Below are 15,016 nucleotides of genomic sequence, written 5' to 3'. Positions count from 1 at the left end.
AAGAAATTTCAAAGGTGGGGATATGTTACAATGGTAGAGGGATAAACGTTCCAGGCAAACGGTGGAGAGGTGGCGGGACAGGTCAGCAGGTACCTACAGAGGGATTTTCTAATCCAGGGTCTACTCTTTACATTAGAGAACTTTCTCTGCTATTAAAAGGACTACTTGGGCCCAAGAACTAAGAGAGGGGAGTCAGTATAGTAGCATTTTCAAACTGAATGTTGACATATTCACAAACCACACATGGATCACTCATCTCTGCTTAAAATTCCCCAGGGGTTTCTTCTCACTTCTCTTTGTATGAAACTCATGGTCTGGCCCCTCCCCCCATAACTGCACATGTCTGCAGCCTCATCCAACAGGGCAGCCTCTCCACCGCCTCCTTGTCCCAACCCCACTCACTACACCACCCCACTTCTGCCTCCTCCATCTTATCACCTCATCCCCCCCCTCCTCCCCTCCCCCACCCGCGTTTCCAACCGTCTGCTTGCCCTGCCCCTCCTCCCTCAGACCCTCGGAAAGGTCGCTTGACTGGTTTGCCCCATCCTTGTACACCTCCAGCCCGGGCCAGATGGGGTGCAGGCTAATCACACCTACCTAATAAGCCCAAAGAGAGACGATACCTTTCCCTCCAAGGGCTCTGGAAAAAGGAAGTCTTGGGTCCAACCCTCGATTCTTTTACTCTGGGACTGTTCCAACTTCCAGTGATAGTGGGGGTGGGAAGGAATCCGAGAGGAAGGTTCCTTCCCAGCTACAGGACATAAGAGGACCTGCTACATTGTTGAAAGTCCTTGAAAGTGGAAACACCAGGAGTGGTCAGAAAAGACTTAGAATGGAGAACGTGAAGTACTTGTAATCAAATACAAAAAGTTCCACCCACCGCCATACCATAATGGTGTGTCCCACACCAGGGGGCCCTTCGCTCCTAGAGATGGAATGTTCTAGAACAAGAGGCAGCCCCTAATCCCTCTGTGGCCTCCAGAATTCCATAGAGGAAGAGGGTGGAGCTAGGAAACAGCTTTATCACCCATTGGTCCAGCAGTGAATATCGTAGTGACCCTAAATTATGATAATAAATCTTAGCCATTTCACCCCCAAACCGTGTCTTGAATAAGTCCACCTTCACCACTTCCACCCTCCTAGGTCAGCTACCCCTACTGTATTTCTTCCCTAGACTGCAGCCCTCTGATACCTGGTCTGTCCCTGCCTCTTGGCATTAGAGGGATCTTACCCTCTCACTTTAAATCTCCACTGACTTTCCGAAGTCAGACTTCGGATAAACCAGACAGACTTGAGGTTTAGTCCTACTTTACCAATTACTTACTATATGACCTTCTGCTGTAAACGAATCTTAGTTTCTATCTATGGGTCTACTATGAGGACAAATGACAAAGTACATATAAACTTGATGTAATGTTTTCTATGATCATATTTTTGTAAAAATGTGTGTGTGGGTGTGTATGTATGTTTCTATGATGTTGGAGAAAGGAGTGGGAGGGTACGCCTGGTGGCGTACTGGGTGGCGTAGTCGGTTAAGCGTCCGACTTTCGCTTAGGTCGTGATCTCGCGGTTCGTGGGTTCGGGCCCCGCGTCGGGCCTGTAATTCGGGAGAAACTTCTCATGAGGAATGTTCGTGCTCTTAACATGGGGCTGGAAGCCTTCAAGCTGTCAGTATTTATAATCTTTCATTCATGTATAGAGGGAGGAAAATGCATGTAAATCAGAGGAAATAGTATAGAGTTAGGCAATGGTCCTCAACCTTGGCTACACATTAGAAATAGCTGGGGAGTGGGGCGCCTGGGTGGCTTAGTCGGTTAAGCGTCCGACTTTCGTTTAGGTCATGATCTCGCGGTTTGTGGGTTCGAGCCCTGCGTCGGGCTCTGTGCTGACTGCCAGCCCAGAGCCTGGAGCCCGTTTCAGAGTCTGTGTCTCCCTCTCTCTCTGACCCTCCCCTGCTCACGCTGTCTCTCTCTCTCTCTCCTAGAAATAAATAATTAAAAAAATATTTTAAAAAATGTTTTTAATGTTTGTTTATTTTTGAGAGAGAGAAAGACAGTATGAGCAGGGAGGGGCAGAGAGAGAGGGAGACATAGAATCTGAAGCAAGCTCCAGGATCTGAGCTGTCAGCACACAGCCTAATGGAGGGCCTGGACCCGTGAGCTGGGAGATCATGACCTGAGCTGAAGTCGGATGCTTAACTGACTGAGCCACCCAGGCACCCCGAAAAAGTTTTTTATCTTGTCTATGATTTCACTTCTTACAAAGAACATATGTATGCGTGCATTAAAAATCTGGAAATTCATGTACCAAAATTTTAACTGTGGTTATTTTGGGGTGATAGGAATATAGTACTTAAAAAAACTTTATTATTTATAGTTTTATTTATCATAGCAATTATTTACAGTACGCATGTATTATGTTTTTAAATTTTTAACCACGTTTTGATAACTTATGATCATTGTAAATAAATTTTAAATGCCTATATACAGTAAATGTCTCCCTATAATCTCACCCTTCCCCAGCCTAGAAGATAACCACTGTTAATAATTTGACATATATATCCTTCTAGTCTTTTTTTTTTTTAATGTTTTGTTTATTTCTGAGAGAGAGAGAGAGACAGCATGAGCAGGGGAGGGTCAGAGAGAGAGGGAGATACAGAGTCTGAAACAGGCTCCAGGCCCTGAACTACCTGTCAGCACAAAGCCTGACGCGGGGCTCGAACCCACGAACCGCGTGATCATGACCTGAGCCAAAGCCGGACGCTTAACTGACTGAGCCACCCAGGCGCTCCCTCTTCTAGTCTTTTTAAATAGGCCAGGGGTGCCTGGGTGGCTTAGTCGGTTAAGCGCCAACTTTGGCTCAGGTCGTGATCTCAGGGTTGGTAGGTTCGAGCCCCGCGTCAGGCTCTGTGCTGACAGCCAGCTCAGGGCCTGGAACCTGTTTCCGATTCTGTGTCTTCCTCTCTCTCTGACCCTCCCCTGCTCATGCTGTCTCTCTCAGAAATAAATAAAACATTAAAAAATTTTTTTAAATATAGGCCAGAGCAAATACAATTGGCCCTTGAACAACAGGGTTTTGAACTATGGAGGTCCACTTATATGTGGATTTTTAAAAAATAAATTCAGAGAGTGGGGCGCCTGGGTGGCTCAGTCGGTTAAGCGTCCGACTTTCGCTCAGGTCAGGATCTCGCGGTTCGTGGGTTCGAGCCCCGCGTCGGGCTCTGTGCTGACTGCCAGCTCAGAGCCTGGAGCCTGTTTCAGAGTCTGTGTCTCCCTCTCTCTCTGACCCTCCCCTGCTCACGCTGTCTCTCTCTCTCTCCTAGAAATAAATAAAACATTAAAAAAATAATAAATTCAGGGGCGCCTTGGTGGCTTAGTCGGTTAAGCGTCCGACTTTCGCTTAGGTCGTGATCTCGCGGTTCATGGTTCGAGCCCCGCGTCGGGCTCTGTGCTGACTGCCAGCTCAGAGCCTGGAGCCTGTTTCAGTCTGTGACTCCCTCTCTCTCTGACCCTCCCCTGCTCACGCTGTCTCTCTCTCTCTCTCCTAGAAATAAATAAAACATTAAAAAAAATAATAATAAATTCAGAGCAATACTATAAATTGTATTTTCTCTTCCTTATGATATTCTTAGTAACACTTTTTTTATGTAGCTTACTTTATTGTAAGAATATAGTTTGTAATATAACATGCAAATATGTGTTAATTGATTGTTGTTAAGGTTTCTGGTCAACAGTAGGCTATTAGTAGTTAAGTTTTGGGGGAGTCAGAAGTTGTAGATGGATTTTCAACTGTGTGGAGGTTGGAGCCCCTAACCCCCCCGAGTTGTTCAAGGGTCAGCTGTTTCCCAAACAAAGCATCCTCTGTCTTGTCTCTTGGCCTTTGCACTGGCTGCTCCATGAGTGGACTGCCCCTCAGCCCCTCCTCTTCCTCCTCCTTCCATTCTCCTCATCTAGCTGTTTAATTTCTCATCCCCTTTCATAACAGCACTCAAGTATTTCTTTTTTGTAAATATTTCTTGATCCTTCAAGCCCCACCCCAAGCTAGGTTGAATTATGTTACCTTTCCGTGTCCCCATGATACCTTGTGCATAGCACTTACAGTACTTTTCACACTGTATCCATGATTTTCTAATTGTTCTGCCCCATTAACTGGGGGCATTCCTTGAACGCCAGGTCGGGGTCTTAATTATTTTTATGTTTTCAGCATCTGTCACAGTGGTAAGCACCCAATAAATTGTTGAGTGGATTGAAAAAAATCATTACATCAGTAAGGTACAAACAGGTACCTCTAAGGGGAGTCCTATTTTCTTCTCTAAAATGTTTTTTTCTCCACACAGACTGATTTTCTGCCACCTCACAGCTTCTTGTGGTAGGGACCTCTCTTTAGTATTTGAAACTAACCAGTATTTGACAGATTTGGAGTTTGTAAAAAATACCCTGGAAGATTCAGGAATGAGGCTTCTGTGTGAAGGATTAAAGCAGCCAAACTGTGTCTTACAGACATTGAGGTAACTGATAGCAGGAGATTTTGTTGTCTCTGTTCATAATCATTTTTTGTCAATTTCTCTTTGCATGTGGGGAGAGCATGAACAAGATGATGAGGTCATTCCTCTTTTCTCTGAAGGTTGTACCGATGCCTTATATCTCCTGCTTCTTGTGGGGCACTAGCAGCTGTTCTCAGCACCAGTCAGTGGCTCACTGATCTGGAATTTAGGGAAACAAAATTGGAAGCTTCAGCTCTGAAATTGCTCTGTGAAGGCTTAAAAGATCCAAATTGCAAATTACAGAAGCTCAAGTAAGTTATAACTATTAGTTTCCTTACTGCAAGAAAAAAAATTTTAATATGCAACTCAAAATGGATGTTGTGTGATCAAAGCATTTCAAAGAGTCATGGAGAAGAAGAATAAAAGTGACAGTCCCTAAAAGTGTTCCTATGCAGCAAGTTTAGGAAGAGAATTTTAATTGTAAGTAACAGTACCATCAGTGACTATAATAATAACCCACACTTATTGAACAGTTACGTTGTGCTAAGCATTGTGCTGAGTGCTTTATATCTATTATTTCCTTTAATTATTATCCCCATTTTAGCACATGAGGAACTGGATACCCAAGATCATAAGACTAAATAACATGGTAAAGGCACAATTCAAAACCCACATGTGTTTGACTTCAAAGACCATGTAATGATTTTAATAAAAAAAACTTATCATATACATATTAGGGTTCTCTAGAGAAACAGAACAAATAACATGTATATAAAATATGCAGTTGACTCTTGAACAATATGGGGGTTGGGGTGCCAACCCCCCCGAGTTGAAAATCCATGTACAACTTTTGACCCTCCAAAAACTTAACTTCTAATAGCCTACTGTTGACCAGAAGCCTTACTGATAACATGAATAGTCAGCTAACACATTCTGTATATATGTATTATATACTGTATTCTTAAAGTAAGCAAGAGAAAAGAAAATGTTACTAAGAAAATCATAAGAGAAAATACGTTTACAGTACTGTACTGTATTTATCAAAAAATTTGTGTTTAAGTGAATTTGTGCAGTTCAAACCTGTGTTGTTCAAAGGTCACCTGTATAGAGAGATTTATTTTAAGGAATTGGCTGATGTGGATTATGGTAGCTGTCAAGTTCAATATCTGCAATGTAGGTCAGTAGTCTGGAGACACAAGGAATAACTGATGTTGCAGCTTAAGTCTGAAGGCATTCTCCTGGGAGAATTCTGTCTTCTTCCCCAGGAGGTCAGTCTTTTTCTATAAAACCTTTCAACTGATTAGATGAGACCCACCAAAATTATGGAGGGTAAATTACTTTATTCAAAGACTACTGATTTTAATATTAATCTTATCTAAAAAGTACCTTTCCAGATACATCTAGAATAATGTTTGACCAAGTATCTGGACATATGACCCAGCCAACTAGATCCATAAAATATGGATACATATACATATACATATATGTATATATGTGGGGTTTTTTTAAGGCAAAAGCTCTTTAGCATTAAAAATTTATAAAATCCACTTTGAAACTCCTTTTGACAAAATGTGTCTATTTGAAATTTCTAAATTGGGGAGATAGAGACGTGTGTGCTTATAAGTCCTCTTCAAAGCTAAGGTTGGAGCCTGGTAACTCGAGAAAATTGAGGACTCAAAAATTGTAGTATATCATAGAAATTCTTCACAATAGTGGAAGAAAAAGTTGATGGGAAATAGTTCAAGAAATTGAACTACTTAATATGGAGAAACAAAGACTGAGGATAGAAAGGTTGGTAAAAACCACTTTTTGTCCCCAATAAGGAATATTATGTGGAGGATAATGATGGACTGGATCTCTGTAAGGATGGAACATTAAAGAGTAATTGATTAAAATTTTTTTTGATGTTTTTGAGAGAGAGAGAGAGAGAGAGAGAGAGAGGAGACAGAGCATGCATGAGCAGGGGAGAGGCAGAGAGAGGGAGACACAGAATCCGAAGCAGGCTTCAGGGTCTGAGCTGTCAGCACCGAGCCCAATGTGGGGCTTGAACCCATGAACTGTGAGATCATGACCTGAGCCGAACTTGTACACTTAACCAACTGAGCCACCCAGGCACCCCAATAATGGACTTTTAGAAAAGAGGAAAGATCTTTTGACCTTAAAGCTTATTAAGGATATTACAGTACTTCCCCTCTGGGATTTGAGAGAAGCTACAAGATAGAATTACAAATTTATGGGGTGCTTGGATGGCTCAGTAGGTTATGCATCTGACTTCGGCTCAGGTCATGATCTCAGTTCGTGGGTTCGAGCCCCATGCCAGGCTCTGTGCTGACAGCTAGCTCAGAGCCTGAAGCCTGCTTCAGATTCTGTATCTCCCTCTCTCTTTCTGACCCTCCCCTGCTCACGCTGTCTCTCTCTGTCTCTCACAAATAAATAAAAACATTTAAAAATATTATAAATTTATGCAGGGAGTTAAAATGAGATTAGGTTATCATGATATTTCCTCCTAATCCTTTTTTTGAGGGGCAGTCAACACATACTGAATTTCTACTGGAGGACACAGTGTTGTGGGAGCAATGTATAACTCTCTCCTCTGGAGGTTGTGACATACTCAAGGTTGGCAGTCTTGTATGGGTGGGCCTTTATTTTCTCTGCTCATGAGGTATTTTGGGCAGGGGGTGAGTAGGACGATAAAGCAGCCAATTATATCTCTGTTCATCTTTCTTTCTCTCCAGGTTGTGTGCTAGCTTTCGCCCTGAAAGCTCAGATGTTGTTTGCAAATATCTTGCCTCTGTTCTCATTTGTAATCCAAATCTCACTGAGCTTGACTTGAGTGACAATCCTCTGGGGGATACAGGGGTGAAGTATCTTTGTGAAGGTCTCAGACATTCTAACTGTAAAGTGGAGAAACTAGAGTAAGTTTCTTAGAATTGTCTAGTAGCATCTTATGACTATTGAACTTGTCGAGTGCCTGTGTGCCAAGATCTATGCTTGGTGCTTGGCAGAATTAATTTCATCTAATTCACTCTTTCCAATAACCTTCAAAAATTGATTTTTTAATCCCCATTGTACAAATGAGGAAGTTTAAGATCACAGGGAAAAGTGACTTGTCCAAAGTCACAGCAGCACTCAAAAGTGACATAGTCAGGATATGACTCCAAAACCTGTCACCAAATCTCATGCTCTTTCCTATATACTGCCATCTTGCATGTTTACAGGAATGCCACTACTTCAAGAACACCTACTATGTACCCAATATTGGACTAAATGTGAGTAGTGTTATCAGAAGGACAAGTGACAAGGTTGCCCTAAAGGACACACAGATATGAAACAATTGAAGAACAACACAGTTCAGGATGTAATGAAGTGCCCAACACTGTGGAATCATTTAAAAATGCCAGATGAGCCCAGGGAAAGATAGGAGGTCCCTGTAGGCTGGAGGACCCCAGGAGGAGGCTTTGTGAAGGAGCTGCACTAAGAGCTGGATTTTGAAGGATGGCTAGAACTTAGTTAGATGGGGAGGCTAGGCAAAGCCAAATGCAACAGTGGCTGATTTTTCTTCTTTTTTTCTTGGTAGCTTGAGCACATGTTGCCTGACAGATGCTAGCTGTATGGAACTCTCTTCTTTCTTGCAAGTGAGTCAGACTTTAAAAGAGTTGTTTGTGTTCGCCAATGCCCTGGGGGACGTAGGAGTACAGCATCTCTGTGAAGGTCTGCAGCATGCACAGGGTGTAATCGAGAGTCTTGTGTAAGTGTCTGCTTATCCTTGTTCACATGGGCCTTGGCATTTGAGGTTCAGTAAGACTCCATGGTTAACAGCCACCTTGGTATCTCCATTTCTCCAGGCTTTCCCAGTGTTCCCTTTCTGCGGCTTGTTGTGAGTCCCTCACCCAAGTCATGAGCTCCACCCGCAGCCTGACAAGGCTGCTTCTAATTAATAACAAAATTGAAGATTTGGGACTGAAATTGCTGTGCGAAGGATTAAAACATCCTGACTGTCAGTTAAAAGATCTGGCGTAAGTATCATGGACTATAGCCACAGGCTGAGTTTCCTGATGTTTCAGCAACTCTTAAAATTAAACGAGTATTTTTTTGGCCTGGTGATTGAATCTCCAAGGAAGCAATAAATGAAGATCCAAATAATTCAGGGGGAATAAATGTTCCCCTACTCCACAATCTCTGCTTGACCCTGGCCCAGGGGATTTTATTTTACACGACACTTTGAGTTTCTAATGTGCTTTTCCAGTGGGCAAATAGAATTTCTAAAGTGACTCGGTATAGATGAAATGATGCCAGCCTTCTCTACCTTACTTCCCGGCAGATTGTGGACCTGCCACCTGACTGGAGAGTGTTGTCAGGATTTGTGCAATGCACTCTACACCAATGAGTGCCTGAGAGACCTTGACCTCAGTGATAATGCCTTAGGGGATGAGGGGATGCAGGTACTGTGCGAAGGGCTGAAACACTCTTCCTGCAAACTACAGACCTTGTGGTAAGTGCACGGGGACCCTTTGTTCACAGGGCTCTTGATCCAGGCTATATATGAAATGGAGGGTTTTTGTGGAACTTGGGGTAAAACTGATTTCTTCCTCAAATCTCTCATCCCCTAGGTTAGCAGAATGTCATCTTACAGATGCGTGCTGTGGAGCCCTTGCCTTTGTCCTAAACAGAAATGAGAACCTAATGCTGCTAGACCTAAGTGGAAATGACCTCAAGGATTTTGGAGTGCAAATGCTGTGTGATGCACTGATTCAGCCAATATGTAAACTACAGACATTCTAGTAAGTTAATGTGGTGGGGGAAGTGGGAGGGAGGGAGTCAAGGCAGACATGTTGGGTTTGATGACAGGCCGTTGCAGTGAGGAAAGAAGAACTGAGAGCAAGCCATGGCTAGGCAAAATATCAAAGGAAAGGTAATTACCAGTAGGCCTTCTCCTTGAACACAGAGCCAAGGAGAGAGACCGAGAACAGGCAGCACTGGATCTCACTGCTAAGAGAAGCAGCATGGTATAGGAAAAACAGTGCCAGATCTAGAGTCTATTAAGTCTGGCCTAAATATTAGGTTTAGTATCTACTAGCTACATGACCATGCTTACTTAACTTCCTTGCACTTTAGTTTCCTATCTGTAAAATGGAGCTAATACTAGTACTTGACTATCTGGTGTTGACATAGGGATTGAATGAAGTGAAACAATGATTATAAATATACCCAGTACAAATTTTGGCACATAGGATGGTGCTCCATAAATGTTAGATTCTTTCCCATTCCTCTTCTAATACTTGCTAGAGGTCCTAATGTTTACATTTGAGAGTCTTCAAGACTCAAGGAAATGAAGCTGTAATGATGCAATTATAGGAAGTGGAGGTCTTGACCCTTCCTGGTCAATGTCCCATCTGCCAGCTCAGCAGGCTGGCACTGACACACGAAGTCATTCTTAATTAGGATACAGCTATGCTGTGTTGGCAGCTAACCAGTGACCAAATGGCCGTTCATTTCTGGCATCCAGAACTGGAACACATAATGGAAAATAAAGGCCGAGTGCAAAAATTCCACATTCAAGGCCAATTTGATGGATTGAAGTATAAATGCAAACAACATAAAGGCATGATTACAAGTCTGGCTGAAACAGAAGCTGGTTCTCTACTAGCAAAGAGAAATATGTTAGTTTCAAAGGCTTGAAAGTGTGGTGATTACTGCCCAGAAAGGGGGAGTTATTCATGACATGATAAGCATCAGGGATTTAGGGACCTCCGTGGTGTCTTTCTCAAAAGAAGTGACTGCAGTCTTTATTGTCAGCACGTTGGAATAAGCTTAATAATCCTAATGTTTCTTTAAATATTGAGCAATTTAAGGTGGTAGCATTCTGTATTATGTATGCTTCATCAATGGTCCTAAGTGATAGCAAGGAAATATAATTTTGTGATGGCACGCCATTGTTTGCTTTTTTATTCCAAATTGTTACGCTGTATCCTGTATCTCTTGCTCTTTGCCTTTAACCAATGTGCTTCCATTGTGTTTTCAGGCCAACCTTCAAACCTTTATAATTTGTCAGTCGACAAGTTGGTAACAGTGTGCAGTAATAGCTCAGAATACAAAACAAAGGACATACACACATATACACAGAATAGACACCATTCATGGACCTCAAATCAATTCTGAATGTTAGAGTATATATAAGACAAACAACACTGAAATGAATAGAAATGTATACTTACTCAAGTAAGGTGAGAGGAAACTATGGATTATTTAATGCTGTGGTAGGACAGAGATGGAGTAAGTCTAGGAGAACCTCTAAAAGGGGGAGTCTCCACTGGAAATTGCAAAGGCTGGAGGAAGAAGGTTATTTTCTTTTTTTTTTTTTAATTTTTTTTTACTTCTTTTTTTTTTAATGTTTTTTATTTATTTCTAGGAGAGAGAGAGAGAGACAGTGTGAGCAGGGGAGGGTCAGAGAGAGAGGGAGTCGCAGACTGAAACAGGCTCCAGGCTCTGAGCTGGCAGTCAGCACAGAGCCCGACGCGGGGCTCAAACCCACGAACCGCGAGATCATGACCTAAGCGAAAGTCGGACGCTTAACCGACTAAGCCACCCAGGCGCCCCTTTTTTTTTAAATTTTTTATATGTATTTATTTTTGAGAGACAGAGACAGAGTGTGAGAGGGGCAGAGAGAGAAGGAGACACAGAATCCGAAACAGGCTCCAGGCTCTGAGCAAGCATTCAGCACAGAGCCTGACGCAGGGCTCAAACCCACAAACTGTGCGATCATGACCTGAGCCGAAGTCGGACACTCAACTGACTAAGCCACTCAGGCGCCCCTGAAGGTTCTTTTCTTTTCTTTTTAATTTTTTAAAATGCTTTTTATTTATTTCTAGGAGAGAGAGAGAGACAGCGTGAGCAGGGGAGGGTCAGAGAGAGAGGGAGTGACAGACTCTGAAACAGGCTCCAGGCTCTGAGCTGGCAGTCAGCACAGAGCCCGACGCGGGGCTCGAACCCACGAACGGCGAGATCATGACCTAAGCAAAAGTCGGACGCTTAACCGACTAAGCCACCCAGACGCCCCCTGAAGGTTATTTTCTAAGAGCTGTTTGAGTATGAGGCTGAATCTTATTCCTCATTGTATTCTCGCCCTGCCCCAATAAAAAGTTCCTGGCCCATTGCTTTGCATATAGTAAATAGATATAGAAGACCACTTAGTAATTTAGAGCATCTAGAGGCAAAGAGAGGAGATGATTAATGATATGTCCAATAAAAAATATGTGTCTAGACATTCAGAAGGTCAAAGGATAAAAGATTGTGGCCTCAGAGTGACAGAGCTCACCTTCATTCATTCCATAAGTACTTGCTGAATATCTGCTATGAGGTAGGCAAGTAAGTGTGCCAGGTGCTAGGAGACAAGAGTGAATGAGACGTGAGACATGATCTGTGCTCTTCAGGGGCCAGTGGGCTTAGTGGTAGAGACAGGCACGTAAACTGAATAATGCAATAAGGTGATCATGAAGTCTTAAGGGATCATGGCAGGAGACAACCCACCCTATCCAAGACGGACAGGGAAAACTTCTTGGAAGAAGGACCACCTGAATTAAGTCTCAGGACTATTGCCAGAAGAAATGGTGGTAAGGATGGAGAAGGGTAGTCTAAGCTCAGGAGATAGCATCAGAAAGGTATCATACAATAAACAGTACATTTTATGGTACTTGGGATGGGAAATATCCAAGGAGTTTGCTATTGCTGAAGCATAAAGTACAAAGCAGAATGTGTCAAGAAGTGAGACTGAGGGGTTAGTTAAGGCATTGTATGCCATATGTGATTAGTAAGACGTGTTAGCAGAATTCTGAGTGCAAATTCAGCTATCTCTCTCTCTCTCTCTCTCTCTCTCTCTCTCTCTCTCTCACACACACACACACACACACACACACACACACTCTAGCAGTGGTACCTTTTGAGGCCTCTCCTCACCTTTCCAAAATTGGTCCCCAAGATAGAGCTACTTTTGTTTCCAAAGTTGGTTAAAGAATCAGTCCACTGCCGCTGCTGTTTCCCACTGCCACAGGGGGCTAATCCTAAGAACTGACCCTAACCAGTCCCACAGAAGTTTGGTTCCCGGACCGTTTGGTTTCCATGCCCTGGCTGGTCTGGATCCTTGCTAGCCCTGCAGTGCCATTATGCTTGGACTCTAAGGTTACAGATATATTAGTCCACATCCAAACATACAGCTATTGTTCTCTAAAGTACTGTATGTGTCAGGGTGGTTTGGGTCTAAAGGAGCTTCTGGAATCAGCCACAGATATATCTATATATCTCAACATCAGGGATTTAGGGACCTCCATGGTGTCTTTCTCAAAAGAAGTGACTGCAGTCTTTATTGTCAGCACGTTGGAACAAGCTTAATGATCAATCCTAATGTTTCTGAAACCTGCCTTTGCCCCCAAAGATATAGGCCCCTCAGTTGAGTCAGGGGCCCCACTTAAAGCTTCTTTCATCAAGATAATCTTATTTTATGATCTGTGGTGCCTTTCCCTGGCACTGGAGCTTGGATAAGGGCCCTAGCTCACCCTGATACATGTTCCTAATTCTAAATTTGGAAAGAAAGGGTTGAAAATAACTGGTCTTTTAACTCTCAGAAGACCTCTGGGCTTCCTAAGCATATTGGCCTACCTCTTGCCCAACAGTGGGCTCTACAAAATCAAGAGGTAAGGCAACTTTTGCTAAGTCAGTATAAAAGATCTGAAGGTCTTGTTACACTTGTATGACATTAAATATCTACCTACCCTACAATTTCATAATTAGCATGGTTACTCATTTCACTTTGCTAGATAAAGATTAGTTTCTATCCATTAAAAACTAAAATCTGTACCTCACTACACACTTCATAGAGCTCGTACCTTCTTTTGTAGTCAGTGGGTTTTAATCAGGGACACACATGTGGAGTTTGAAGTCCCTGATAGACACTGGGAAGTTTTCTAGCAGGTAGGCAGTTGGATATAAGATTGTGCCCTGGAGATGATAGCTGAAGCCATGACAATGGATGAGATCCTCTTGGGAGAATGAGAAGAGAAGAACCTCTGAGGAAGAATCTCTGGGGAATTAGCCCTGGGAAATACCAACTTTTTAAGAAATGGGTATGGGGAGGGAAACCCACGGAGTAAACCAGGAGAGAAATGGTGTCCTGGAAGCTATGGGAAAAGTGAGTTTCAAGGAAGAAGTGCTCAACAGTATCAAATGCAACAGAGAGGTCCAAGAGGACAAGTACTGAAACATACATCCATTGGATTTACTAATTAGGAGGCCAGAGGTGACTTTCTCAAGGGCTGCTTTAGTGGCATGGTGGGGCCAGAAACCAGATTGCAGTGACTTGAAGATAGGAGGTGAGGAAGAGAGAAGGAGCAGAGACTAATCCTTCATGAAATTTGTGAGAAGGAGGGACGCCGGGGTGGCTCGGTCGGTGAAGCATCCGACTTTGGCTCAGGTCATGATCTTACAGTCTGTGGGTTTGAGCCCTGTGTTGGGCTCTGCGCTGACAGCTCAGAGCTTGGAGCCTGCTTCGGATTCTGTCTCCCTCTCTCTCTGTCCCTCCCCCGCATGTTCTCTCTCTCTCTCTCTCTCTCAAAATAAAAAAATTAACATTAAAAAAAATTTTTAAGGAAGTTTGTGAAAAGGAGAAGAGATGCAGGGCTGTATCTGGGAGCACTGGTGGAACTGCAGGAAGGAGGGAGGGAGTTGGTCTTTTCTTTTTCTGGCTTGTTGAGGATACGCAAATCTGGTCTGAGTGAAAGGAGCCCATAGAGAGGGAGACGTTCCATATACAGGAGCAGGGCCTCATGGACTAATGCAGTGGGGCCTTGAATAAAGGCAGATAGGGACAAGAGTAAGGGTCCAAGAGGAAGTTCAGCGTTTTCTCAAGGGAAGGAGCTAAGGCTGAGGGAGAGGTAGATGTGGGTGAAGTAACAGAGTGGTGGTGCTATGGAGCAAGTGGAATGGGAATCTTATCCTCGCGGATAGGAAAGCTACTGAAGGCATCTGCTGGCTTGGCTTGACATGAGATTCTTTTCATTTTTCATAGCATTGACACGGATCATTTACATGAAGAAACATTCAGAAAGATGGAAGCTTTAAAAGTGAGCAAGCCTGGAATCACCTGGTAGTTTCCAAGGAGAGCCCCTGAATGAGCTGAATATAGACCCCCTCCATCTGTCACCATCTTTAACAGTTGTGCAATATGCTTATTCTAAATCTGTTGACCTTTGCCAAGGACCCTAGTGTGAAACAAACGGCAGTGATTTCTATTTCTTACTTAGAATCATCTACTAAGTAGGATGTGAAAGTCAGAGGCACTTTAGTTCAAATGTCTTCAGCAATAGTGCCTTACATTCATATGTTGTGTTATAATGTTTACTATGTTCTCACAGAAACCTTAAAAGGAAGATGAGGCTCAGAGAGGTTGTGACTAGCTCTGGGTCACACAGCTCATTAGTGAGAGAATTAGGACTGGAATCTAGCCAGGTTTACAACACCCAAACCAGACAGGGAAACAATAGA

General features: G+C 43.1%; 2 protein-coding genes across 2 annotated transcripts in view; one reads left to right on the top strand and one right to left on the bottom strand.

The window, feature by feature from the left end:
• Positions 1–630, bottom strand: part of TEX13B (testis expressed 13B) — a 2,549-nt gene extending 1,919 nt beyond the window's left edge. The window contains exon 1 of the mRNA XM_039233505.1: positions 598–630. The gene's annotated coding sequence lies outside the window, so the exon portion shown is untranslated. The remainder of the gene's footprint in view (positions 1–597) is intronic.
• The window catches only part of LOC120232683 (NACHT, LRR and PYD domains-containing protein 12), a 24,570-nt gene extending 9,948 nt beyond the window's left edge, over positions 1–14,622 (top strand). Inside the window, exons 5-10 of the mRNA XM_039233539.1 lie at positions 7,219–7,398; positions 8,061–8,231; positions 8,329–8,499; positions 8,805–8,975; positions 9,094–9,264; positions 14,541–14,622. Of these exons, the coding sequence (XP_039089470.1) occupies positions 7,219–7,398; positions 8,061–8,231; positions 8,329–8,499; positions 8,805–8,975; positions 9,094–9,264; positions 14,541–14,622 (946 nt within the window). The remainder of the gene's footprint in view (positions 1–7,218; positions 7,399–8,060; positions 8,232–8,328; positions 8,500–8,804; positions 8,976–9,093; positions 9,265–14,540) is intronic.
• The last annotated feature ends 394 nt before the right edge of the window (positions 14,623–15,016 follow it).

Source organism: Hyaena hyaena, unplaced genomic scaffold (assembly GCF_003009895.1).
Source record: "Hyaena hyaena isolate Hyena2069 unplaced genomic scaffold, ASM300989v1 scaffold_77, whole genome shotgun sequence".
NCBI classification, from domain to species: domain Eukaryota; kingdom Metazoa; phylum Chordata; class Mammalia; order Carnivora; family Hyaenidae; genus Hyaena; species Hyaena hyaena.
The sequence above is the reverse complement of the archived record's forward strand: the minus strand, read 5'-3'. Positions and strand labels throughout refer to the sequence as shown.